At 38.9% G+C, this 13,843-nt stretch overlaps 1 protein-coding gene across 2 annotated transcripts in view; it reads right to left on the minus strand.

Moving 5' to 3' along the window:
• LOC115437925 (glypican-5-like) overlaps positions 1-12,603 on the minus strand; it is a 108,782-nt gene extending 96,179 nt beyond the window's left edge. For both annotated transcript variants that reach the window (XM_030161330.1, XM_030161329.1), the window contains exons 1-2: positions 12,146-12,603; positions 3,072-3,233 (exon numbers count right to left, since the gene is read on the minus strand). In XM_030161330.1, coding sequence (XP_030017190.1) covers positions 3,072-3,233; positions 12,146-12,323 — 340 coding nt within the window. In that variant the 5' untranslated portion in view covers positions 12,324-12,603. The remainder of the gene's footprint in view (positions 1-3,071; positions 3,234-12,145) is intronic.
• Positions 12,604-13,843: the final 1,240 nt, after the last annotated feature.

The following is a 13,843-nucleotide window of genomic DNA, read 5'->3' on the forward strand; positions in this document are numbered from 1 at the left end:
TAAAATTTTACATGCACTGTACATGCACCGATGATAGAGAACTATCTAGGCCAGAAGAATACATTTCTCTGTACAGCATTTGTCATCTCCTGTGAGGACAGCTTCAGCTTGTGGTGGTCGTGGTGACTAACAGTGGTGGTAAATACTGTACATGCTTGCATGTCTTTGGTACACAGATACACAATGATCAAGATGCATTTGCAAAGTGCTCAAACACTGACACCAACACACACAAACACAGATATCCTGGCCTTTAGCTGTGGACCTGGTCACCCTCATATCAATGACACTAGAGATCAAAAGTGTCAGCATTTTCCTGTCATTTGCTCCCTAGCAGTGTGAGTATATACCAAGACACTCTTGCTCGTCATTCCCACCTGTCGTTCACACATACAGACACGGGCACTCAGACAGTTACATACGCAGACACACACATACATAAATTGGATTTGTGCAGGAAGGTTTGTCAATCAGGGTTCTCTGAACATTTCACTTAAGTAATTTATTTGGAATCAACTAAAATGGACTTGATCGATGAAGAGGTAACATAGGTAAACAGACACTGTGGTGACTGGTCCATCTGTTCAACCTTCTCTTCACAAATCCAGAGGCCACAGAGAGGTTTCCAGACTGTGAGATTATTCCAGATCTGATTGGTTAGAACAGGTTGACAGGCCAAAGCTCTTGATGGCAGCTCTAAGCTGGCCAAGCTTAGACTGGGCCCTGGTTGAAACTTACCCACAGTCTCCTTGTTCAAGTGTTTGAACTACTGAGGAGACCAGGGGTTAAAAGCGTATTTGTGCGCATTAAATGTTTTGGGAAAGTTGAAAGGTTGGAGGGAACAAAGCACAAGCAACATAGATATTACAGGAGGAAAAGAGAACTATTTAGTGGAACATTTGTTAAGTAAAAACATGCACCCGCAGTATACAGAGCATGAAGTTAAATGAGTAAAATAACTTTCTTTGAACATCTCCAGCTCTGTTTCACAAATTGGGGTGGGTGCAGCATATCAAACCTTTTCCATTGTAATATTAAATAATTCAATAAATCTGTGAAAATGAGCCCTCAGCATGTAAATGTGGTCTGTGTTTATGGGGTCACACTCATGACATGACAACTCCCACACATGACAAAGCACAGTAGGGCCTTTAGGGCTGTCAAAACAAAGACAGGCCAATGAAAACATACACAAACACAAAGACACACAACTCTCACACACCTTTCATGTTCTTGTGCATTTCGTTTTGGTTATACCTCACCAAAGAGCAAGAGTTTATATTTATTTCCATAATTAAAAAGTACTGAATAAAGAGATGTACAGGAGGAAAACTCAATTTTCCATTTTTAAAGAACATATCTACGGCTGAACTGCAGCATGAACACCCAACAGAAAACAGTAGACTGAATCTGAGCAGTTTTTAGCATGCAAACAACCAGCTCTGTGGCAAACTGCAATTGACTAGGTGCAAACATGAAGAGCTAGGAGAAGAAAACTACCCACAAACAATTTTCCAACATCGAGCCTGTGAATAACAGTGCCAGTGGTATCAGCCAAAATCATATTCTCATTACTTCATGCGGTATATGAGCCACTTGCTACTTCACATTCCACTCGAGGCACTCAGACAGCACAGAGACTGTCCTTAGAAGGCCTTGCAAATTGAGGGATAGTGACATCATAATTTTCAACACCACTAAACTCTTGTTCTATTGTTATTCCATTGTTATTTTCCATCTTGGCCTTTTCTGGACATGTGGAACACCTGATCTTCACTCTCCAGACGGACTCAGACATGAGGTAAGAAGGGAAAGATCTTGATGATGATAAAAAGGATGCATACCAGGGACACTACTCAAACATGGATATATCTGTTCATGCACTTGTAAAACAATTGTAGGAGAGGCCTATCTCCCACGCACCCTGGACACCTACAGAGTAATATGTTTGAAGACACCTGACACTTGACACTAAAATATCCTTCCTGTCCAGATGACATTCGCAAGTAAAACATAACGGTATTACTTCCATGTGAACCGTGTCTAAAAATAATCTACTTTCATTTCTAGTTCTCTCAAACGTTTAACTTTTATTACAGTTTTATACATGTATGATATTGGTTTGTACCGGAGGCCAAGACCAGCAGTGTTTCTATGTTCTCATAAAATAAAACTTTCCTAAATAGCATCTAAGCAACCCATTGTGTTATAAAACTAATTGCACGCTGCAAAAGTTCGTGTAACTAAAAACATCCAAAGCATGTCATCAACACTAGGGGTTTTGGGGAGGAAAAGTTGGTCTGTTTCGGAAATTTTTAAAAGTCACTGCAGTTACAAGAGGAAGCAGGAAGAGAAGGTTGGGCAACTAGTGCATTGGCTGATTCAGTTGGGTGTAGTACAAAGCCCTTTGGCAGGCAAAAACCTAACTAAAAAAGGCTTTGTACTGACAGCAAAGCCTTGTTTATCTAAAATGGCCACACTAACAAATTGGCATTATACACGAAAATAACTCAAAATAGCAAAAAAAATGTAGGAGGACAGAGTCTTTTTCTTAGAACAGGATCAGATCAGGATAAAACAGGTAAATTTTCCATCAAACTCTATAGAACTGTAAGTCTGAGAAAGGCCTTTATAGCCACTCTTCTCCATGTCTACCCTTACTGATCCTTTTCCACAACTCTGTTCCTGCCAAATCCAAAGAAGAGATTTTGGGGGAAAAGTGAAGCCATGCCCATTTCTGAGCTGCACTCTTGCCTGCATGCCAGCTACCATGACCTCAGAAAACTGAGTAAAAGACTTTTTTCATCAAATACTGGACACATAAACTATGTTTGCAAGTGAAAAAGCAAGCAGAGTTGTTTTGGTTTTTTATTGCTGGATGTCTCTATAATAAAATAGAGGGCATAAGGTCTGTTAAATGTCAGCATCCTAAGTAACAAAACTAAACTTACAGTGTTGGTACAGTGTAGATTACCTCACCTCTCCTACCCATCAAGACCAATCCAGTATGTGATCAAACTCATCCCACCCAAGCTGTCCACCCCAGTTTGGCCCGTGTTCTGAGCTCTTACCCTGGAAGGCATCTGCATGTCCGGAGATGAGGTGTTCAAGCTCATAGCTGTAAGAGTGAATGTTGTGGAGGGTTTCTCGTTTTACAGCAAACTGGTAGCTCTCTTCCATCTTCCGGGTACAGCAGGATGGACCTTGGTGCTTGCAAACCAGCAGATCCACATCTGTGTAAGACGAGAAGGAAGTGACACATTTTCATTTGCTTCTTGTTTATTGGTTATCTTTTTGCAGTTTGATTTTCACTCAAAAACATTTATGTGTGCAAACGCTAAACAGCACATACACCGTTCTGCTCAATGTGAATATGTATAGGATCCTGAGTATGCACATAGACAGACAAGCTGTAACTCCGATGGGAGACAGAAGAGGCACCATGGGAGGGTGAGAAAGTAGACCAAGAATTCATCAGCGTTTCCCACTATAAATACTGCTTCTGCTAAATATATAAATACCTTTAGCCTATGCACTGCACACATGCTGGTTTCATCAAAATATAAATTTTCCAAAAACATAAAGACACAGTAATTCATGTGAAACTGTCCTAAGCATAATCATTAAACATAATACAGTTCATAGCAACCGTACATAGACGTTAATTGACAACACTAGTTGCTTTTCCATTGACCTTCAAATTGCGCAAATATAACTTGCGCATAATGGAAAAATGACAATTTCACCAAAAGTCTCATTTTTCGATTAAAAGATTTTGTGCTGGCAAGAGGTGGTTTTTCGGGCATAGCGCAAATGGTATATCACACAAAACTGCAATGGAAAGACCTTTTTTCACAACTAGAGTCAGGTGAATTAAAAAAACGGATGTTGACGTACATTACAACAAGTGAAGAAGAAGAAACATGTCGCACTATGTGTGGACACACCAGGAAACCCAATTATTTCATAATTTAGTATGAGATAAAGGGGTAATATATAATAATAATGAATATATCTGTAAATCAACACCACATTTACGTTCATCGACATGTTTATCTAATGACTTCTCGTGTCATCTCGTGATAATAAACAAACAAATCATCGCATTTGTGATTTAATGGAAAAACCAACATTACGCACGTCTGTATTTTTCGACATTTAGTAAATGTTGATAAAGTTTTGTGCAGATGTCCAATGGAAAAGTGACTACTGTGATCCAAAGAACAACTCAATCAAGCTCTATTACATCAGTCCAAATTGAGTTTAGCTTGTTCTTCCTCCTGCTTCTCACCATCACTAAACGTGTCATGACATCACCTGGTCTGGTCCCAAAGCATAGGCTATTAAAACTGTCCTTTCCCATCATTTCCTTGCCCAAATTCATATACATGAAGACATTTCCATAATGTAGAGGTCTGATATGATAACTCATTTTACACTGGGAAGGGCTGGAAGGGGGCGGATGGAGGCAGGTGTTGTAACCAGAGCCTAAAGCATGGCCTTAGGACAGACCGCAAGACCAGTGCCTCACTGTCCAAATCCCTCCATGAAACACAATAGGGTTGCATTCTCAATCCCTCTTTCCCTTTCTGCTCCCTCTCTTCCATTTGCCTGGCATATCCTAGTGAGGCCTGGGTGTCTCTTAATTACCCAGCGAGGCTCCATTTGTTCCCATCCCAGAGCCAGACGAGTGAAGTCATAACTGGCTGCCCTGCCCCTTCCAGCTCATTATCTCCATCTCTATGGCAGTGCACCCCTTTTATTTTGACACTGTTTCCTTCACAGTACTGTTTGTACAAGTCAGAATGCCAATGTGTCTCTCATTTCCCAGCACCGATATATAATATTTGAGGAATCCAGCCCAAAGAACAACGCTTAACAGTTTGTTGTGCATGCATTCGTCTTTTGAGAACATCTACCATAACACATACCTGATACCTATTCACTTAAACATCACATCATATCAATATATTAAAAGGAGCAAATACAGCACAGAGCCACTGCCTACCAATGAGCTTATTAGGAAATTTAATCAGCTCTATATTAATTTTAGTCCGGTTAAATTAGTTCATTAATCAGCAAATGTGAATTTAATTATGTCATGGACTCTTTCCTTTGCCAAAGATGCACTACCTTCTGAAAACACAATATACGGCTCTGATTTTGTTTTAGAAATTTTATCTTCCCGTGTCTGATAACTGTTGTTTCACTGACCCTTCACTGGCTGGCTCGTCTGTCCTTTGTGTTTGTGTGTTATTGCTGATATGAAACTAATATCCAGGGACTCACAGTGGAATCCAGCCTGGCCTCTCCGTCCCTTGCGAGTAGCTGCATGGAGTAAGTGATACTCAGAAGGACTTTGGCTGTTAAAGCCACCACAGCAGTCAGGACAGGCTGACTGTGTCACGAATATTCCAGACCACTTTCTGGAGTCATTAGAAGCCATGTCATGATTTGTCTCCGAACAAAAATACAAATTCCTAAGTAGGTTGTTGTAGATTATATATGTCATATAGTTATACAGAAAGGACTGTCTGTAGCGCACAAAACAATTGGATTAGTGAACTATGACCATACTTTTCTAAACACTGTAAGAATCACTAAAGTATACAATTTAGGACATACCTATTAATATCTGACTCCCTTGTTGTTAAGCAGATAATAAAAGCTAAAAAAAGAACCCTCATTAAATTCCTCTTGTAAATTCATGATTTGCATGATTAACTAATTGTAATTAAGTATTCAGCTCAACATGTTAATCCCAAAGTAACAAGTAAAAATAGCAAGTGTAACTTCATCAACATTCTGAGTCTATTGTTGGTAAAGTTACACTTGCACAGTTTCTAAAAGTGCTATAAAGAGGCTGAATGTCAAGATATAGATGTGTGTGACAGGAGGGTTTCAGGGTCAACAGCAGGACAGAGAATCACAAGACCCCTGTACAGAACTATGTGAGGGTTTGACAGGGTTAGTCTGGGTTTATGTACTGTCACCAAACTAGAAAACCTAAATGTCACACTAACTAAATCTTTGACTATACATAATAGCCATCAAACATTGTTTTTTTTCCCATGAGGAACCCAAGCCATGACAAACTTGTTAATTCACTGCTAAAAGATACACTTTTTTTAAATAAAATTTTTTTTATATAGGGGTAATTTTGTCAATTTCCCGTAGCTATTCATTCTGATTGCAAACAACAACTCTTGCATATTGTAATGTGACTTAATATGAAGCCCAAAAATGTGAGAAAGCCTAAACTCCATGTCCTTTGTAATTAGCAGCATTAATTCAGCTTGGCTAAACTTTGACTCCCGCTTTCCTTAATCATCCTCAGATGACAAATACCTTTGGAGTAATTTGGCGTATTAAAGCCACAGTTAGGGGGCAGGACTAGGTTACAATCCCATCAGCAATGCCTCAGTACCCTTCACTGCACAAGTCAAAACTCCAACAGCGCGGTGAAGGTCTGCTAGTCTATAATTCCCCTACAAACTCACGTCACCTTCAGCATGTGGTAGGACAGTAGCAGAGGTGGATACAGTAGTATTCAGCTGAGGTTATGTTACTACCACGCTTTCAAAACACAGACATGCATTAACATAAAATAATTTATATGTATAAAAATATACGCTACTTAAATAATTTATATGCAGCTCACAACTCCTCAGCGTAGCATGAACACTTTTGTTTTGATTTGGATAGTGTTGATGACCAGGAGGTTTGTGGTTTCCTGATGCTGCTGTTCTGACAGTTTTCTGAAAACAAAAATAACTTTGTTAGGGAGCAGGCAATTAATGCAGTTACCCCTCTCTCGCCTCAGGAAGCCAGCTCTCTTTGAAGCTTTCCAATCCACAGAACGTACAGGATATTTACTCTATACAGATTTGCTGTGCTTGGGATGGATCGTGTTGAATGAAAACACACCTCAAAGGATCTTTACCACATACCTGCATTTTTGGAAAGACCTTGAAACTTAACTGGAATGTTTAATTTTCCAAGACCCCCAGATCCGACCCGCTTGCAGTGATTGGCACAGAATCCAAAGGATAGACGGTTTGTATAGGGCCAATAGACCACTACTGTACAGAATATGAAGTGTTATTAGACTGAATGAAGGACTGGGGTGACATCTTATCTCTGCATCTCTTTAACCCTCTTCAGAAACCAACTATTCTTGTCTAATATTCATATTCTCAGAACACACTGATGTTCATTTTTGCTACAGCTATTATTAGGGAGTTATAGTTCAGTATACAAACCTCATAAACTTGCTTCTGTCCTTACCACAGCAGCAAGCCATGAGGGTCAGGTATCACACACTATCAACTAAAACAAGATTGACTTACACTGAAATCCAATAACAGATGTTGTACAGAGACTGACTCAGACATCAGCTTCATGCTGATGCAACGCTGGTAAGACTGGAATGATTTAAATGGACTGGTTTCTCTTTCTTCTAAATATCTAAGGATAGTATTAGACAGGAAATGCTGTGATTTTGATCGGATGTTTGAAGAAGGAAGTGTGTCCCATGTGTATATCCTTCTAGAGGGAAAACACCATATTAAAAGGGAATTAAAATAACTACATCCACTCAGAGAACATGCTGAGCTTTGAGAGCTTGCCAAAATTTTTTAGAGTTGTAACTGGTTAAGGATGTGGTGACATGTGATAAGACACTCTGTTCCCATTCTTCTACTACTAACACATGACCCCGCTCGCTGAGTATTGAAGACATACGTTTTCTCTCTCCTTGTAAAAGCTGTTAATGAGTCAGTAAATCAGTAAATGACAGCACAGTAATAAGATGATAAAAGTGTTCTGTGTGTGGTATGTACACAATCAAATAAGCCCCGCTCAATCAGATAGTTTAACTCGGCTGTAAAATTGGCTGATCATATCTGAGACCGTTATCCAAAAGGCCAAGTGCGGAACTAGTGTGTGTGTGAGATCAGAACTGCTGGCTGTCTTTTTATTTTTTTCCAAAGTCTCTCTCCAAGGAGCCATATCAGCATCTCTAGGTAATCTCAATATGGAGTGCTTGGCTGTATACCCGAGTATGAAAGTGGTCATAACTCACAGGGTAAGCAACTCCATGTCACTGATCATCCGAGTTTCCCTGACGCTGAATGGGGATAAAGTCACTTCATAAATTGCGGACTGAAGATTTTGTTTTAAAACCAGCCAACACAGAAACAGACTGAAATCCTTTTATAATACACTATTAACAAAAATGTATAACTTATATTGCAAAAAAGAAGAAAATCATTCACTTTAATAATTCTAATAGTATTAATAATTGTAATAATTGTACAAAGGGATTGTATATTTTAAAACATGTCATAGTGTATAAGACAAGTGGCCAACAGTGGTTTAGAGAAATTAGCTATAATTACTCATGTTCTGTAATTAAGCAGATGTTTGAGATGGACTTCAGATAATTATAGAAGTTACTGACACTATTTAATGAATGTAATGGTTTCTTTGGATACAAGCTCAATAATCTAAAAAAAATGTATTTTAAATCTGATTTAAGTGATTCCTATTACATAACATGTATTTGTGCCGTAGAAGTGTAATTCCTTTATGCAGGACTGTATCCAGTTGGCCTGCTCTTCGGTTCCCTGCTGCCACACTCCAGGCTCTTAGTGAGAAATCAGTTCACTACACATGAATGAAATGCAGCACTGTATCCTAAAACAAACAGCAGACTGTAAAAAGGGCTGAAGTTTTGCCACTTCAAATTTCAAGAGTTGCTTTTGTTGGCATTCGATCTAAGACCTGAAGCAGAGTAGCATAATTGTGTACACACACACATATACACCAAATCTCCCACTCTAACACCCCCTTCCATTGGTCTGCCCTTTGAAGACAAGATTGCTCCTGACCCAAAACCACCTCTCTGGGACAAGTACACATAAGAAGCAAAATAAGATAGAAGCTCAAATGAAGCTGCAGCAATGTTTGATTAGCTGTGAAGGAAGGAAGCAGCAGAGATGTGGTGCAAAGTAAATGCACAGAAACGCACTTCACCAAACCCTTTACATAAACATAAATATATGAATCAATAGCTTTCCATTTTGCGCTTGCATTCCATTTCAATTTCCAAATACTGTATTATTAGACGCTACTCATACCTTTGGTTAAAATGCTATTTAAGAGGTGCAATCGCATACGGAGATGTTCATGACTTCAATCAGTGCACTGCAAACTGTAAAATGCTGTCCCGAATGCCTTCGTGCAGACTGCTGACATCCTCAGATGACCAAGGTCCTTCTGTTGTCTCTGAGAGCTTAATCTAAATAACAGCCCGCAAAGAAATTGAAATCCTCTGTTGCTAGTGGTGACACCCTGCTAAACAAACATATCAAGTGATTTGGATGCACCTCTAGGTATGTTTCCCACTCAGATATCTGTTGCTCATTTGCCTATTACAGCATGTATACTCAGAGAGGGTGATACTTAAGCAGCAACTAAACTAAGCAAATAAAACGCAGCAGATGTTCTAGTATGCAGCTGATGATCGATTGTATTATTTGTGCAAATGTCTGAAGACAAATATACTCAAATTAACCCATAAAGACCCAAACATACACTTGTAACCATAATCATTATATAAAAATATAAAATATGAAAAAAAAATGTAAAAAGTGAAATACCTGTTGATCCATTAATCCTATCAATACATATAAATAATTGGTTTAAAATGCAGTTTGTCAACTTTTGGTCATCAGATATGACCCATTTGGATGTTCAGAGGCGCCGTAGTTACCATGGAAACACCGTCATCTTCTACAACATTGATTCGCCAGTAAAACCCATGGAGTTTGATCACTGACAATGGATGGAAACACTGGGTTTATGTTCAGTTAATGATATATTTTACCTAAAAAAATCACTTTTTCTTCCGTTTTCTCTGTTTTTGATATAATATGGACATCAATCATGATCAGTAAATGAAATGTAGGAAAATACCAGATTCTCACTTAAGAATACAAAATACTCAGCATGATATTAGAATAAATGGTGATAAATCACTTAAGAAAAGTAAAAAAAATAGAAAAAAATCATTTGAGGACTGGCGTAAAATAGCACTGGGTCTTTATGGGTTAAAACACTCACACTAGCAAAAAAAGTAATAATGTAAGCTGAGTAGTCAAAATCATATGAGTCAAATGTCATAAATAAATACAGAATTACACATGGAAGAAACACAACTTGATTAAAGTAAGGACATATCCTACTTCTGGAATAAACTTCAAGCAACACAAGCAAAAAACCTAAACCCTTTCAAAATACCTGTTTCCTCCAAAGCAAAAAAGGCCAAGTGTTTGTTCTCACATTCTCACAAAACCACTTTTCCTTAGTGCAGAGGTAGAACACATACCGCAAAACCTTCAAAGCAATCAAACTGCTTTCAAGCATCTCTGATAAAAAATCTGACCAGAGAAAAAAAAAAAAAAAAATATGAGCACATTTTATTCAGAGGTGCCAAAAGATTCAATATGCTTGCTGGGGTGTTTTGATAATGCAGTCTTGTAAACTAGCTCCTAAACTAAATGTAATAAACGCATGGCAATCCAATCTGAAGATGACAAATAAATCACTTGTGGGCGCACAATTCATCATCTTTATCCACTAAGATTACACCATATGAGTCCTATGCAATATGCTCTATAATACTCTATTTGATCCAGCTTAGCAGTCTCAAAAGTTTGTTATTATAGATTTTATGTCAAGACACGTAAAATAATTGTATTGTTTTTTCAGTCTACTGCATGAAAAGCAGCTGAAATAATGGAGAGAAGTAAAACACTCTGATGTTCTAAACTGTTCAGATGAAGTCTTCAAACATGTATTAATGACAGTGTATTTATGAGATGAGAACAAACTTCCAGATCTTAAGAATGCACAATGATCGACTGTGCAAATGTGCCTTGACAATGTACAGTCACGATCAAAACATATGAGACACATTTTAATTCCCACTTCACGCAGCTTAATCTAATTTGGAATCTGGCAGTAAGATGTGTGGCTTAAAACATGTCAAAACAGATCAGCATCAGACATGAAGTTTCATTTAACCAGAAATGTTTTAGGATCTCACATTAAAGATCTGAATGCTCTTTCCTGGTGTCTGTGTACATCCCTCTATGTGTTGCCAGTGTTCTGTTGGCAGGTGGAAGGAAACTTAAAAGCTGTTGCAGGTTCTTTAACCCTCAAAGACCCAAAGGAATCTACTGATCTAAAATCTGGAATAACTTTTGAACCATTAATCCTATCAATACATAATACAGACAGAATGCAGTTTCTCAGCTTTTCAGCAGCATCATGTGTGCGTTTTGGATGCATCCATAGTCTCTGTAGTGAACATGGAAACACCATTGTCTTCTGCAGCTATGGGTCAACAATAAAACCTGTGCAGTTTGACAAATGACAATGGTAGTAGATGCTTGTTATGAATAAATAATGATATATTTGCTAAATAAATAAAAATTCTCTGTGTTTTGATATAACCTTTGGATTTTCTGAGCTTTTATTAGTACCTACATGGTCAGTAGATTAAATATCCTCCTGGCACCCAGCAATGCACTTTTGTCTTCTGTAGTGGATAAGAGTTTCATGGCTTTACTTTGAATGACAAAAAAAGAAAAGAAAAAAAGCTGTTCACTGCATAAGACGTTCCATCAAAAATGTTAAAATTAAAAAAAAAATTAAATATAAATATATAAAACTATCTAAAAAAAACAAACTGTTCCATCATACTGTCTCCAATCATGGCAATTATTTAATGGAAAATGCCAAAACTTTTACTTACTGGGTGTCAGGAGGAAAATACCTGATTTTCATTGAAAAAATATTGTGTATAATAGCATAATAAGCGATGATAAATCACGTGGTCATGGTTAAACGTAGAGAGATTCCTTTGGAAGTCACCCCAGACAGTAGTTCAGGTTAATAGGTTAAACTCCAACTTGGTAATGAAGTGGATTTTTGTAGTTATTAATGTTTCTTTAAGTCTTTGCTGTGACTACCACAAAGAGCATAAAGTTAAATTAGTCTCATTTACGCAATCTGTGATGTTTGGTATGGTGTAACCAAATGACCCGCTCTCCAGTGGAAGTGTCCCACGGTGGCTCACCTGTGCCAGGTGTCTCCGGGACCCGGTGCAGGGGTCCGACCTGCCGCAGCTGGAAGGCTGCCCTCACTTCATGACAGCTGTACGAGTCCACGCAAGTCACACACACCGAAAATACGACCGCTGAGAAAATCCAAAAGGATCCGTAAGAGTTCACGCGTGGGCATACTCCTCGGGACATTGCCGCATCTCACACCAGGTATCCTTGTGGATATCCCTCTGTAGCAGACTGGAAACACTGGGACACTGTGGAAAAGACACGGCACTCAAGTATGAAGCGACGATGAGTTTAAACATCTGACAAACGTTTCCGTCTAATTTTCACATTATTGGATGGGATGAGTGTGAGTGGCTCTCTGCAGAGGTGTGGGGTCTTCTCGTGGACAGTCGCACAGTGCAGTGGGCTACAGCCGCTCTGTCTCGCGCTCAACACTTTGCAGTAGTCGGCTGTCTGCATGCCTGATCCACAGCCTCGCGCACGCTCTCCCCTCCCTCTCTGTTTACTTCAGCGAAGTGCCCCAACTAAAACCCACGGTCATACCCCTGCAGGGATTTACAGGCACCACAGTCACAACACACTTTCAACTGCATGTACTGTTTCAACCCAAATGCATCAGTTAATGAGAGACTAAAAGAGCACTGATGGAAGTTGTTTTGTTACTTTTTTCCCCAAATCTCATTTCAGTCCATTTAACTCCAGTTATTCCTGCATCTGTGTCAAACTGAACAGTTTATCAAATTAACACTGATTTGGATTCTGTTATGTATGATTCATTGCTTTATAAATTTCCCTAATATTTACCTTCACCATACTTTTACTATTCCATCCCTAAAATATTGTTGAGTACTATTTGTACATTGACAGAATGAAAGAGTGAGAAATAGAACAGTCATAATTTAGTTTTCAGATCACTATTTCTACCTGCACCACAGAGAACTGGGTTCGTGTTGATAGCTACTTGTCATTTGGGTCCCACTGCTGCCACCTTCTGGATATTAGTACTATCCATTGCTCTATATTTTCCCTCAACTTACACTGTATCTACAGTTGTCCTCAAAATGATTCATACCCCTGACATTTTTTGTTTTTGTGATGAAATGAATGAGTTTTGTCATGTTTGTTTGTGACTTGTATGTGATACACAAGTGAAGGAATAACAACAAATGATACTTGAAGAAATACTTTATTTCAGGAGTATTTTATTAATGGATTAAAAAAAAAAAAAGCTATGTTCAAAATTATTCATACCCTAGGTTTACTAAGTCCAATGTCTTTTCTTAACAGTCAGTAGAGTAGCCTTTGTTCTGGATGATGGTTCCTGTTAGTGTCCACAGACTCTCTTATGTCTCCTGTGGGACTTTGGTCCACTTTTCCTGGGCCAAAGCCTCCAGCTGGGTCCGGTTGGATGGTCTCCTATCCATCACTGTGGTCTTCAGCTCCCTCCACAGATTCTCTAAATGACTCAGGTCAGGACTCTGACTGGGTCATGTCCTTGAACCACTGCTGCACTACCTTGGTGGTATGCTTGGGGTCAGTGTCCTGCTGGGATGCCCAACCAGGACCGATCTGGAGTTTCTCAGCAGACGCTTTCACATTGTCATCCAGGATGTTGAAATGATCCTCCTTTTTATGATGCCCTGTATCTTGATGAGGTTCTCGGTGCCGCTACCAGAAAAGCAACCCCATACCATGATGTTGTC

Source organism: Sphaeramia orbicularis, chromosome 17, assembly GCF_902148855.1.
Source record: "Sphaeramia orbicularis chromosome 17, fSphaOr1.1, whole genome shotgun sequence".
NCBI classification, from domain to species: Eukaryota; Metazoa; Chordata; class Actinopteri; order Kurtiformes; family Apogonidae; genus Sphaeramia; species Sphaeramia orbicularis.